At 41.2% G+C, this 14,988-nt stretch overlaps 1 protein-coding gene across 1 annotated transcript in view; it reads right to left on the bottom strand.

Annotated features, from left to right (window-relative positions):
* STAM (signal transducing adaptor molecule) overlaps positions 1-8,528 on the bottom strand; it is a 35,001-nt gene extending 26,473 nt beyond the window's left edge. The window contains exon 1 of the mRNA XM_063127433.1: positions 8,390-8,528. Within this exon, the coding sequence (XP_062983503.1) occupies positions 8,390-8,429 (40 nt within the window). The 5' untranslated portion in view covers positions 8,430-8,528. The remainder of the gene's footprint in view (positions 1-8,389) is intronic.
* Between the last annotated feature and the right edge of the window lie 6,460 nt (positions 8,529-14,988).

The raw sequence follows: 14,988 nt of genomic DNA, 5'->3' as shown, positions 1-14,988 counted from the left end.
GTAAGCTTGGCAATTTCAAAGTTGCAATTAATATTTTCAGTTAATTATTCTTAGCAAGAATATAAAAGAATACATCTTATCTCTCAGAGTGAAATGGAACGAATAAATAGTAATAGAAAGTATTTCATGTTGAATACTTGTGTTGTATTTGGACAAAAAAATAACATGTTTTAAGCTTTTGTTTACTGAATACAAATAAAACTTGTTAAATTAGATCACTTTACAGGAAATCAAAACATTTTGTGATGCAAACTGAAACATTTCCTGTCACAAATTACCTTAACTCAAAATTTTCTGAAAAATCCACATCACTAGAAATTGTGGTTACCCCCCCCCCAAAAAAAGCCCAATTCAGAATGGATCTGACTTGAATGAGTTAATTTGGACTAAACTGCAACTTGACTACCTAATTTAAGCTCAAGTCCAATTCAAAATGGGCTTAATCTCCTCACCCACTCTCCAGTACCTCTACTGTTGCCAGCACTATCTGACCCATCACTCCCTTCCTAAAATGTACCCTTACCAGAAGGGACAGCGGCGGGGGGGGGGGGGGACTCGGGAATTGGAGGGCCTCCATGCTGCCATCATCCTGTCTTGCAAAGTGAGCTTGGAAAAGTGGGAAGTGGTAGTGATGCTCTGAATCAAACAACTTCCAAATCAGGCCTGAACATAGGTGAGGAAGCCAGACCAAATTTGGAAGGGGCTGTTTGGGGCAAATTTTTCAGCTCACCTTTTCAACCCCATTTCTGAGATGTTGTAATTTTGATCAGATAACATTATCATAAAACATAAATTCACTGATTTGTGGCCATAGTATTATCACTTGTATGAAGACAGAATTCCAAATTAAGATGGGACAAAGTTTTGGAAGAAAATAAAGTTTGTCAGCCAATTAAGTAATTTTGATCATCTGCTTTTTAGATGGCCAAATAAGCATACAATTTCATGTATTCAAACACTCAATAAAAGTAAGTTCTAGATCTACTGACAGACACACTGTCTCGAATATTTTCCTTTTTATTCCCATTATAATTACTCAGCTGAATAGACTGGAAATAGTGTGCCTTTAACTTGCAGCTCAATCAAATTTTCCCTCACTAAGTAAAACAAAGCCCCATTAATAATAATAATAATAATAATAATAATATATTTATTTCCTACCTGCCTCTCCCTTTGGATCGAGGCGGGGAACAACATTAGTACAGGAATCAATACGTCTTAAAAATTCTTGATTTTACATTGATCTGGATAGGCCTGCCGGAAAAGACTAGTTTTTAAAGCTGCCTTAAAATCACACAGAGAGTTAATTTTACGAATCTCCTCCGGCAGGCCATTCCACAATCTGGGGGTGACAGAAGAAAAGGTCCTCTGGGAAACTGATGTCAGTCTAGTTTTAGCTGACTGAAGTAAGTTCACCCCAGAGGACTTGAGTGTGCGGGGCGGACTATATGGGAGAAGGCGATCACGCAAGTAACCTGGACCCAAACCATTTAGGGCTTTAAAGGTAATGACCAACACTTTGTACTTTGCCCGGAAACTAATTGGCAGACAGTGGAGTGATTTTAATGTTGGGGTAATATGCTCACCCCTAGATGGGCTGGTGACTAACCTGGCTGCTACATTTTGAACTAGTTGAAGTTTCCGAACTAGGTACAGTGGTAGCCCTATGTAGAGCACATTGCAGAGGTCAAGCCTTGAGGTTACCAGCGCGTGCACTACTGTCTTTAGGTCTTCTGACTCTAAGAAGGGGTGCAGCTGGCGTATCAGCCGAAGCTGATAGTAGGCACTCCTGGCCGTCGCATCTATCTGGGCTGTCATTTGGAGCGAAGGATCCAGGAGCACCCCCAAACTGCGAACACAGTCTTTCAGGGGGAGTGTAGCCCCATCCAGAACTAGTTGACACACCTCCAAAGCTAGGTCAGAACCCTTGACAGCAAGCACCTCTGTTTTGTCTGGATTCAGCTTCAGTTTGTTTTTCCTCATCCAGCCCATTACCGTCTCCAAGCATTCATTCAGAGGAGACACACTATCCTTAGCTGATGCTGTTATTGAAGGTATAGAGAAATATATTTGGGTGTCATCAGCATACTGATAGCACCCCACCCCATGCCTCCGGATGATCTCTCCCAGCGGTTTCACGTAGATGTTCAACAGCATTGGGAACAGGATAGCACCTTAACAAATACAACACAACCTCATCAACTAAACAAATGCTTTAGCTGATTAACATACTGATTCAATGTATGAAGCTCTGGAACACAAGGAAATTAGTTATTCTGATAAGGGGGATTTTTAGCATTCACTTATTTGCTGCATGAATGCAGATTTTATATCCTTAAAAGGTATCTATTGCTGAACATCTGAGTTATGTCATCCTTCTCCAACCTGGTGCCCTTCCCATGCTGGCAGGGAATTATGGGAGTTGTAATTCAAACACATATGGAGGAAACCAGCCTGAGCAGGGCTGGGCTATGTTATGGCATCCAGCATAGTAATGGAATGATACCACTGAAGATTTATAATTGCTATAGGTACTGGGGAGGCATGACTTGTAAAGCCTGAATCAGCTGCCCTTGATAACACATGGCCAACATACAATCCTAACTACCTATTTTAAAACAGTGGGAATTCCAAGTAAGGACTAAACTGATAATAGCTAATTTTAGGATTTGGTTTGCTTAAAGGATTTGGATCTTCATCTCTATCTACAAAAAAATCAAGTATCCCGATCAAGGTAATTTTAGTGCTGGTTCTGCAATCGGCAGAACTATTTTTGAATATGAATTCCTTGAGAGGTTTTTTTAAACACTAGCTGGTCAGAATACTTTCCAAATAATCTTGGACACAGCCTTGCATGGCTTTAGTTTTTCAAGAAATATCTGGCTGACAGTTATGCAGACAAACCGTATTCCTTTCCAAACTTAATCTTTCTTATTAGCACAACTCTAACTCAAAATTCAGGAAAGAAAAAAAGTGTCTGAAGAAAAAGGTAAGCCAGAAAGCTGTCTCATTACTTCTTAGAGCTTCAAGATGATTAATTTGCTAAATGTATTTGGAAACTGTCCTCTTACATAGAGGCAGAGCAGTAGAGACACACAGGGCATAGGAATAGACGTAAGTTTGATCAGTCATATTGCTAACAGATTTCAATATATTTGAGTTTTATACAAGCATGGCATGTGGAATGCCTTATTCTAGTCCAGTATTGCTTAGCCTAGATGGAAGCAACACTTTAGGATCTCTCTTTTCCATCACCTACTACTTGACCATTTTAACCAAAGATATCAGGGAATGAACCTGAAACTTTCTCTGAGGACTGTCCCTTTCTCTGAATGCATGTAAAAGTGATAATTTCTTGTTTTATGAAAAATCCTCCTAAAACTGGCTGTACCGCATAAAGGTTTACAATGAGGTCACCCATTATTTAAATAATCTTGTAGCTGTAATGCAAACTTGAAATCCTATTTAACAGTATTCAGATATTTATACAGACATAGGAGTTGACAACTGGATGTTATGTATTATGTCTGTAAACAAGACCTCTCATTTAAAATCTAATTTGGTATAAGCTTTACATTGTCAAACATTAGCATTATTAACATTTATGCTAGCCAAAACATTGGTTTCCATGCTCAGAAGGTGAATTTACTTTGTGATATCTAAACAGAAGAAAGCTATAAAACAACATATTACAATTCTTATTCAATGGTGAAAAGTGGTCTCCAAACAACCTGTAAAGGAGAAGCTTCAGTACAGGGCAGGTGATGGCAACAGCAATTGGGCTTCTCTTTCCTCTTATTACTGTTTCTACTCTTGAAAGCTTACTGAGGAAGCTCAGATAGCTCTATATGTCCTGCTCTGCCAAAGAATTAGCAATTCAGCACTATGTCAGCTGTGCACATGTTCTCATTCCCACGTAAACAATTTTTACCAGTCCTCTACTTAATATTTCAATATGACATTGCACACACAATACGTTTGTGCTATAAAATTGAAATTATGTGAACAGCTTTCACATCCAAGGTCACGGCTTGTCCACAACACAGAGAATCCTCATTTGAATTGAACACACACACAAGTACACCTCTTACCCCTGTCAACAGGAACTACTAAAAAGCAGCACTTCTCTATATATATTCTGAATGTTTCCAGACTATAATAACCTGTTACAGTAATTTTCCTATGAATTCTGACTGGCTCACTGTTCAAGTAAAAAAGGAAATTAAAGTATGGTTTTGCCTAGCAGCATGAGCAATAATATATATAGTCCGTGGAAATTAGACCAAGCACTGGCTATCCAGAACATCAAAATCTATAATGAAGTAATTTCTTGCAATAAAAATCCAACATATGTATTCTACTGCTATTTAACTTATCGTTTTTTTGTTTTATTTTTAAAAATGAAAGTCAGCAAAGACCCAGGAATGAAGCATGTGAGTCTTATGAGTTGAATGCCATCTGGCTGCTGTGGCTTGAAATACTTGATGAACTCCAAGGAAGGCTGGAATCGCAGTAGTGGTAAAAAAAATAAAAAATAAAGAAGTGTATTAAATACTGCAGTATTATCAGAACTACTGGTATCCTTCATTAGAAAATGAAATTATGTGTGTTAAGATTAGTCACATGATTAAAAAAATAAATCAAGGATTCACTACAATAATTATACTTTAAAAGAACAAACTGTGCCTGCAAGCTTGTGATTTAGACAACTAGGGGAGCAATCCCTAAGGTCCCTGGGAAAGTGCTGCATGGATCATAGGATATATGGTTTCTCCCTCTGCTACAATCTCCCCTACCTCACCCCACCCCTTACAGTGCTGCAGAAAGAACCTCAGAAGTTAAGAGTTCTGACCTCAGGTAAGGATGCAAATGAGGGGGTGGGGGCAGAGAAGGAAGGTGCAAACGGATCTGCAATGTCCTGAAGCCTCCTATCCCTACTCCACTAGACACAACCAAAAGCTCATCAATGAAAAAAGGAACAGAAAGGACAGAGAGGTGAAGATGTCTCTATTGCTTCTCTTTCTCTGCCAAGCATTAGCTGGCAAAGCATTGGATGTTTGGAGTATAGCACTCCTTCAAAAACATAGGGTCATTCTCTAAATCAATCTTTATTTTCGGTCAAAGAATTTGCAGGTAATAGTGATTGCCTCTAGGAAGCTCACAAGGGACAAATAGTCCCTGCCTTCACGTTGTCAACATAAATGCTTTTTCTGTTAAAAGAAATAATAGGACAGCCATATTGAAGCTACACAAGTCTTTCCTGGTCTTCCATAGAACTAATTCCCAATAAGAGTACTTAAGAACACAGCTTGCAGCATCACTTCTCAAAATAAGATGAAATACTTATAATTTTTTTTTTTTTACACATACTGCAGCCTAATCCCATGAATGTTTACTTGAAAGTAAGTCCTACCCTGTTTGACAGAGCTTCTAGACAAAGTAGGATAATTTCATTAGTGGTCTATACTAGTTATACAAGTCCAATTTATTTTGTGGTGACATGTAGACAATTCTATACCATTTATTTTACTTCCATTGTGAAGTTAGTCATGATCTCCATCATAACCGGTTTCTGAACTTCCCAGGATCATTAGCCCTAGTAGGTCTTTTATCTCAGTCCTGTTCTGAGATTGGCAGGGCTCAGACTTACACAAATACATTCACTCAATTTCCCTGTTCCTCTTTACTGTGGGCGAAGCAAATACTCAAACCTGGAAATTCCAGTTATTTGGAGCTCCTCTGACCCAGTGAAAGGAATATGTAGGAGTGCCAGGGAAGTGAATTCATGCGTTTCCAGACACCCAAAACCTGTTCCTAAGCTTGCTGCAGGAATTCCCAATGGAAACTGTTTGTTTAAAATTGTTTTTAGATGTATGTGTGTCTGTGCTGTGTGCTTATGTTTGTATGTAAATGATTTTTTACACTTTGTATAATGTATTTTAATTTTGTTTATCTTTGTAAGCCGCCCTGACAGCTTCAGCTATTATATATATAATAAATGATATGAAAATAACATGTGGATATGAGGGTGTGCTCTGCTACCCATTGCCCCTTGCTTTGGATTGATAGAACAAGGCAGTTCTTATTTTTCTTAACATTTTATACTCACTCTGAAAACAGCTGTTCTCCCTGGATTTCCCCAACTAGAGATTTAACACAAAGGCTGCATTTTGCATTCATACTTTGTTTCAGTTCTTCTCAGACTATCCCTTATTAACAGGTGCAGCTCTGTGACTAACATCCACATGTTTCTATGAAGCACTGATGAGTCTGTACAAGTCAGCCAGTCACAAGCAGAATTAATTTCAATTCATTTCTGATGATAAACTTCCTTGCTAAAGCTCTGTTATCAGTAAACTATGCCCAAAATATCTGCCTTCCCATATATTAAATAGCTCTTTTGAACATCTGAACATCATTAACGTTAAATTTTGTCTAGCATTTGTGTACACTTAGCCTTTGGACCCTTGTTTTTTATTACTCTGTTATCCCAGAGATCTTTTACACAATGCCAGAGGTAAACATGGAAACTTTGAACAGGCAACAATTTAGACTCATGTTATACAATTACTATGATGAAAGTGCTATCCTGTGGAAATGATCATGAACACACCATGCTGATAACAATGCAATTATTTTGTGTGTGCTTATGTGCGTGTATAAAGGGGGCTGTTGTTTCATACATGTCCACATTTGTAAGGTCCAGCAGGGGCAAAGACCATGCATTATAATATGCATGAGGCAGCAACAAAGGGATTGTGAAGAGTTCCAAAGGGATCTCTCCAAGCTTGGAGAGTGGGCATCCAAATGGCAGATGCGGTTCATTGAAAGCAAGTGTAAGGTGATGCACGTTGGGGCAAAAAACCCCAACTTCAAGTAGAACCTAATGGGATCTGAGCTGGCGGTGACCGAACAAGAAAGAGATCTTGAGATTGTGGTGGACAGCTCGATGAAAATGTCCACCCAGTGTGCGGCCGCTGTAAAGAAGGCAAACTCCATGTTAGGCATTATAAGAAAAGGAATTGATAATAAAATGGCCAGAATCATACTGCCCCTATACAAATCTATGGTGCGACCACACTTAGAATACTGTGTACAGCTCTAAAAAAGATATTATAGAGCTGGGAAAAATGCAGAAAAGGGCAACTAAAGTGATTAAGGGGATGGAGCATCTCCTCTATGAGGGAAGATTACATCAGCTGGGATTGTTAAGCTTGGAAAAAAGGATGCTAAGGGGAGACACGATAGAGTTGTACAAAATTATGCATGGTATAGAGAATGTGAATAGGGAGACATTTTTCTCCCTCTCTCAAAATACTAGAACCTGGGGTCATCCCAGGAAGCTGATTGGTGGGAGATCCAGGACAAATAAAAAAAGTACTTCTTCAGACAGCGCATAGTTAAATTATGGAACTCACTACCACAAGATGTAGTGATGGCCACCAATTTGAATGGCTTTAAAGGGGGTTGGATAAATTCCTGGAGGCAAAGGCTATCAATGGCTACTAGCCCTGATGGTTGCGTGCTATCTTCAGTATTCAAGGCAGTAAGCCTGTGTGCACCAGGTGCTGGGGAACATGGGTGGGAGGGTGCTGCTGCGCCATGTCCTGCTTGTTCATCCCTGGCCAATGGCTGGTTGGCCACTGTGTGAACAGAGTGGTGGACTAGATGGACCCTTGGTCTGATCCAGCATGGCATATGATACAGATTGAAAGTGTATACCAGCCTTGTCCAACCTGGTGCCTTCCAAAGGTTTTGGACTACAGCCAGCATGGGCAATGGTCAGGAATTCTGGGAGCTGTAGTACAAAACACCTGGAGGCCTCCAAGTTCGGCAAGGCTGGTGTATACTAAATCAGACACTGAAATGTGTTTATTAACATCCTTATTACAGGTCACCTTCTTAAAAATACAGGTAACTTGTTCATATAGCTCGCCTTGGACCAGCCAAGCTCAACACAGTGTTGTTGTGTTAATAAAAGGGTGGGGGAAAGAACAGAAAACCGTGTTCAGCACCCTGAGCTCTTGAGAGGGCGGGTAAACCTTTACAAATAAAAAGCCATGATAAATCTGAAAATAATGGAGGGCCAGCCTCAGGCCTCTCGAGAGATGACGGTTTCAATACAAAAAAAGAAAAGACAAACGATGCAAAATACGCGACGCTATGGCCCACTTCACCTGACATATGGGATGGGGAAAGGATCACAAAGACAAGGCAGGACACTGGCCCGGGGTGGGAGAAAACAAAGGAGTCAAATCCTATGAGGGGATGGATGCGAAAGCGACTCACAGCTAAGGGAGGGAATGAAGGCCGGGGGGCAGGGAGAGGGAAGCTCTGGACAGGGGGCCAGGCTGGCTGGGGCGACCCTGTGGGCCTCCTCCGTACTCACCCACATCCTGGTCGAAGGGGTTGCTGGTGAAGAGCGGCATCTTTCCGAGGCAGCTCTGAGAGGCGAGCTTCGCTCTCCCGCCCCTCCTGACCCTCGGGCGCGGGGGGAGGGGGGGGACAACAACCAGCAACAAACGACTCAGCGGAGCGACTGAAGGAGCGAGGCCCCGAGACGGCCCAAGCTCCGCCCCTTCGCACAGTCGTCCTCTCTTTCGCGCTCAGCCCTCGTCGCTGGCGCGCTCCCCTTCTTTCTCCTCTCGGTTCTCCACAGTCACCGCCGCTCCTGGAGCCGGCCTCGCAGGGCACGCCGGGAAAAAAAAAGGCGTCTTCCGCTCTGCCTGATGACTAGGCGAGCGCTGGATTTCAGCGCCCGGGACTGGCAAAGAAGAGTTTCTCTCTCACCACCCGCCCACTGTGGTTCTTTCATATTTTCAGGCGGGTGTTGTGTGTTTGTATTTGTATATAAGAATGTGGACCCCTCAGGCACAGCTTAGGGCAGTGGTCTTGCCCCCACTAATGAGGTCCCGTTGTCATAAACTAGGAATGTCTAGCGACTGCTGACTCTAACATAGTCTTTCCCCCCATTCTTTCTTTTGGTGCTGTTTTGCCATTAAACCTGTGACAATTTAGCTTGCTATGCCAATAATTCCAAGAAAAGAAGACTGCTGAGCCTGAGCTGAAACGTCCTGGTTTAAGGAAACCATGGTTTAGCTTAACAGGTTCAATGCCAGTTTATTACTCAGATATTAACCACAGTTTAAGGATGGTTAAGATCCTAGTTAGGTTTACATGCTCCTGTTTCAGACCTACTAGCCAACTGCAATCCAGTTTTCTCCAACCTGATGCCTTCCAAATGTGTTGGACTACAACTCCCAGCATCCCCACAGCCAACAGGGAGTTGTAGTCCAACATATCTGAGTGGCACCAGGTCAGGGAAGGCTGCTTTAGTGGGTGGTGCAGTTCTTTAATTTTAGACTGTGGACTTAATTGTCTTAACTTTACATGGTAATGTATTTTACTTGCTTTGAAATGTGGTAAACCAGCCTTGCTGTGTTTGGGGTCCCTCCTGTGCAGGGACCTGGACATTTGCTGCAAAATCTTGCATTTTACAGCACCACTGACTTATTTAACTAAACAGCAAGGGAGGGACAAAGTGAGGAGCAAGAAGGGAGTGTGAGATCCTATAGCTTAGTCCCAAAGTTCAGGATCCTAACCAATATGTGACTGAGACCAGTGAGCACAGCCACAAAAATATGTGTTTGGAGGTAGTCTGAATGATTTCTCAAGGATTCCGTGAACCCTGTGAAAACAGAAACTTATGCATGTTGATCAGAAAAATGTCCTACAGTTCCCAATATTCCCCAGCCTGCATGGATGGATGCTGGGACTTTTTTTTTTTTTTGTCATTAGGGTTCTTGTGCACTAATAGAATGAGCCCACCAGTTGGCAAGTTTAGCCTGACAAATTCCTTACTGTTGAGATTAGTTGAGTGGTGACTGTCCTCTGGCCATAGGTAGCTTGTTCTGAAAGGGTGCTTAGCTTTCTAAGGAATGTGCTAATTCTAAATTCTGTGAGAATAACAGAAGCAAGTTAATTCAGTTTGTGCTGAAAAGGAGACAGAAAGCCGACTGCTCTCTGCAGGAAATCATACAGTAGTATAAACAGCAAAGGAACTGGTAGTACTTTAAAGACTAACAAATTTATTCTGGCATGAGCTTTTATGGACCACAGCCCACTTCATCAGATGCAGGAACTGTTAACTTCAAATTGACCAATGGGCACAAGGATGGGGTGGGGGAGAATGTAAATTGTGTTTTTAGAGGGAATTGAAATGTGCAAAGCAAAGCTGATCATTACCTTAATAGTTGCCATTCACCAATTAACATATGTAGTGTTTGGTGTGTGGGTGTTGTTTAAAAAACTTTGCTCTTATTCAAACCACAGGACATCTCTTGATTAGTTGTACTTCAGCAATTTCAGGTTGATATGTCTTTGAAATTCCTTGTCACTTAAGCTGTGACATAGTGTGTGTGTGTGTTTAAATTGTATACTTTTAATGTTTACTATTTTTAAATGTTGTAAACCGCCCAGAGAGCTTCGGCTGTGGGGCGGTATATAAATGTAATTAAATAAATAAAATAAATAAATAAAATAAATAAGCTCATTGACAGAGTATTCTGGGAAGTTGAAATGTTCCCAGGCTGGTTTCAGAACATAGTCATTCCTACTGTCTGTCGGTTTATTTTTTTGCATGAGACCGGCCTGTTTGTCCTATGTAGAATGCATTGCTGGCAAATGATGGCATATATCACATTGAAATATGAGCAGGAGTAGAAACCCCAGATATTATGAATGGCATTAATAGCTCCAATAATACTGTTGGCAGAGTAAATATGTCACTTGAGGCTCAAGTGGCCTCGGTGGCACTTGAGTGCCTTCTACCAACTTTGGTTGGTGACCCAGCTACGCCCCTATCTGGACAGGGATAACCTGGCTTCAGTTGTCTATGCTCTGGTAACCTCCAAATTAAATTACTGCAATGCACTCTATGTGGGGCTGCCTTTGAAGATGTTTCAGAAGCTGCAGCTTGTGCAAGATGCAGCGGTCAGATTGGTAATGGCGGCCAGGAGGTTCGACCATATAAGACCGACTCTGGCTTGCTTGCATTGGCTGCCTGTATGTTTCCAAGACTGATTCCAGGTGCTGGTTTTAACCCATAAAGCCTTACATGGCTTGTGACCACAATACCTGATGGAATGCCTCTCCCCGACATAAACCTACTGGTACGCTACGCTCAACATCTAAGGTCCTCCTCCAGGGTTTCTACTTCGAGTGGTGCCCCCCCCCCCAAATTATGGAATGATCTCCCTGCCTGGCGCCAACATTGTTATCTTTTCGATGCCAGGTCAAGACTTTTCTCCCAGGCATTTAGCAGCAAATGTTGAGTTTTTAATCAATTCCAGATCTATCTTTAGGTTTGGCTGAAAGTTTTTAAATATATGTTGTCTTTGTATGCTGTCTGTTTTTGGTTTTGTTTTTACATTTTTATGCTTTTAAATTTTGTATATCAATTTTTAATATTTATTGTTTTAATCTTTTGTAAACCGCCCAAAGAGCTTTGGCTCTGGAGTGGTATAGAAATGTAAATAATAATAATAATAATAATAATAATAATAATAATAATAATAATGGCAGCAGAGTTTGCATCGCTGTCTGGTTCCTGTTTCTGTATTTCTGTTATGAGGTCTGCTGGTGGTGGTGAGTATCTTCTTTAGACTGGGTGGTTGTTTTAAACAAATACATTCCTACTGCCTTATCTGCTCGACCTATAGAGGATACTAACAACAACAAACCTATCACAACAGAGATAACAGACCCTACAGCAGGGTGCCACAAGAGCCTTTGTTGTTCATACCACCATAAGATTTCCTGCAGAGAGCAAAGTCATCTTTCTGTCTCCTTTTCCCATCCAGTTCCAAAAACAAACTACAGATTTAACTTACTTCTATTGTTCTCATAGACTTCCAAATTAGCACATTCCTTTTGGAGTGGGAAAAGAAAGGTAAGCCCCCTTTCAGAACAAGAAACCTACAGCCATCTCTGAAGACAGTCACCACTCAGCTAATCTCCATAACAGCAGGGAATCTGCCAGGCTAAACTTGCCAAACTGGTATCACATACTCACAGGCTTGTGGAGGGATCCTTCAGAGGTCACTCAGATTAACCTCAAACACATATTTTTGGTATACTGCTCATTGGCCTCAGTCACTTATTGGTTTGAACCCTGAATTCTCAGCTTGGCAAACTATGGTCTAGCAACCACGTTCTCCCCCCCTTGCTCCTCAACTCACCTTGTCCCTTCTGTGGTGGTGTTAGGGCAGGACTTTGGGGCAGAATTCCAGAGCTCCAATCAGAATGACCAGGAGGGGCCCCAAACACAGCAAGGCTAGATTTCCACATTTTAATGTTAGTCACCATCTAAAGAGCCGGATCTCCTTAAGTCAAATCCAGAATCTAAAATTACCTAAGTGCACCACAGACTGCAGTTAGCCAGTACATCTGAAACAAGGAAATGTGGTTTATTATCAGTTTACTATTCAGGATCTTAAACTTTGAGCTATGGTTTAAGATCCTGAGTAGCAGACTGACATTAAACCTCAGTTTCCCATTTCAAATATAACAGCTAACTTTGGTTTAGTTAAACCATGGTGTAAGAGCTGAGAAAGGGAAGAGGTAAGGGGAGAGGAAGAGAGGGTGTGCAGTGCCATTGCTCATTCCCAGCTGCTCAATTGTAGTTGAGCAAACCAGGAATTGAGCTTTCAAACCAGCCAAACAATTGTGTCTTGCGGGACCACTTGAAACCACTTTAAGCCCACTTGAAACAAAATTATATTGATACAAAAGGGACTTCAGAATTCGGATGTTAGTAAATTAATGTTATACTTCTATTTTAAATCTCAATTTATTTGGAGGAAATCTGGCCCAGACCCCAAGCAACAGTAAATGACCGTTTTGGATATGCTGGAACTCTAATCTGTTTATGATGACGTATTCTATGGGTGTATATGCCCCCAAAAGTAGCCCCACAACTTTTATTTATTTATTTATTTATTTATTGCACTTATATACCACTCCCATAGCCAGGGCTCTCTGGGTGGTTTACGTTTCTCCTTTGGACAATGTATCTAAAGGCACAATCCTATGTATGTTGAAACAGGAAAAAAAACTCCTACAATTCCCAGCATTCTCCAGCCAACATGGCTAGTTGGAGGGATGCTGGGAGTGTAGGACTTAGTTCTGTCTAAATATGCGTAAGATGTTCCCTTTGTGCCCTAAATAATACAGACATGAATAGCAGAGGAATACAGAGATTCTTCTGAAGTACCCTTAATCCTTCTAAAGTATCCTGAAGTACCCTGAATTATAATAAATAAAAACAGTAAGACCATTAAATGTTTAAAACATCAACAAACTACTACCCTTTCCTTTCTCTCTTCTTAATACTACCAGCTTCATGAATTAAAGATATCCCCAATGACTCTCCATTGCCAACTCAATTTGCACATTTATGGAATGTGCCTAGTTCTGCCCTTAGGCCAGAAGCTATTGAATTATCCCCTACTTGTGTTCCATAATATTTGTGAATTGTTGCCCAAAAGATCAGAAGGTGCTGTTTTCATTTTTCATCTAGGTTACCATGAGATCTAAGCAAAAAAATGTCTTGTGTCAACTTACTAACAAAATTTATTCTGGCATGAGCTTTTGTGGACGCCCACTTTAGCAAAAATGAAGAGTTGTGAGTTTCAGGCATTTATTTATTTATTACATTTATATCCCACCTTTTTTCCTCCTTAAGGAACCCCAGGCAGTGTACATAATCTTCCTCCTCTCCATTTTATCCTCACAAGAAGCCTGTGAGGTAGGTTGGGCTGAGAGTCTGTGACTGGCCCAAAGTCACCCAATGGGTTTCCATGGCTGAGTGGAGACTAGAACCTGGATCTCCTGACTCCCAGTCCAACACTTTAGCCACAACACAACTCCATATATGCAGTACATATGGTGTGTACATGCGTGGGGGAACTAAATTATGAGGTCAGAAATTAAATGCAGAAAGTACTGACAGTGACAATCACATTAAAAGTGGCCATTCACAAAATAGTTGTTGCTGATAATATAAACATCCTGACATTAGGTAAGCCGATTAACACATGTGAAAGGAACTCTTCCTTTTTAGATCTTTATCTAAACCAAGGATGGCTTAGATAAATGTAGTTTTTAATGATGTTTTTATTCTTTCATTCAATTTGTTCATAGCTTCAAAATATTGTAAAAAAATAGATAAAATATATGACCCTTTTGTTGGACTGCATCTTCCATCAGCCCTCAACTGACTAGGGTTGATGGGAATTACAGTCCAACAACATCAGGAAGCAACATGTTCCCCATCCCTGATCTAGACTGGTGCTCAGTTAGAAATGAGAAAGTAAAGAACTGCATTGGATTGGGGCCACTTTGCACATTACTTGTTTGCACAACCACAGACACATGTATGGTGTAGTGGCTAAGGTGTTGGATTGGGAGTCGGGAGATCCGAGTTCTAGTCCCCACTCGGCCATGAAAACCCACTGGGTGACTTTGGGCCAGTCACAGACTCTCAGCCCAACCTACCTCACAGGGTTGTTGTTGTGAGGATAACATGGAGAGGAAGAGGATTATGTATGCTGCCTTTGGTTCCTTGGAGGAAAAAGGGTGGGATATAAATGCAATAAAATAAATAAATGTATCGGCTTGCTCTGAAATGCAGGGAAAACACGTTTCCTCATCTGCATTGATATGCAGTGGAGTCCGCCTGTGTGCACACACATGTGTTGCTCAAATGTCCCAAAGAATGTACCAGAACACAAGATGAGCTCTATTGGAACAGACCTTAAGGCCTACTTAGCCCAGCCTTTCATTTAACTGTCATGGCTCCAGGTCTTTCCAAGTCAGATGTGTGTATGCATTCAAGAGAAGGAACAGAAGGGCAAATCGTTGCTTGGTGGGTAGGTCTGTCTGCTAGTCTGGAGAATGTGCATCAAAATGGCAAAATGTGGCTCAGTG

The sequence above is a fragment of the Elgaria multicarinata genome, chromosome 1 (assembly GCF_023053635.1).
Source record: "Elgaria multicarinata webbii isolate HBS135686 ecotype San Diego chromosome 1, rElgMul1.1.pri, whole genome shotgun sequence".
NCBI lineage: Eukaryota > Metazoa > Chordata > Lepidosauria > Squamata > Anguidae > Elgaria > Elgaria multicarinata.
The sequence above is the reverse complement of the archived record's forward strand: the minus strand, read 5'-3'. Positions and strand labels throughout refer to the sequence as shown.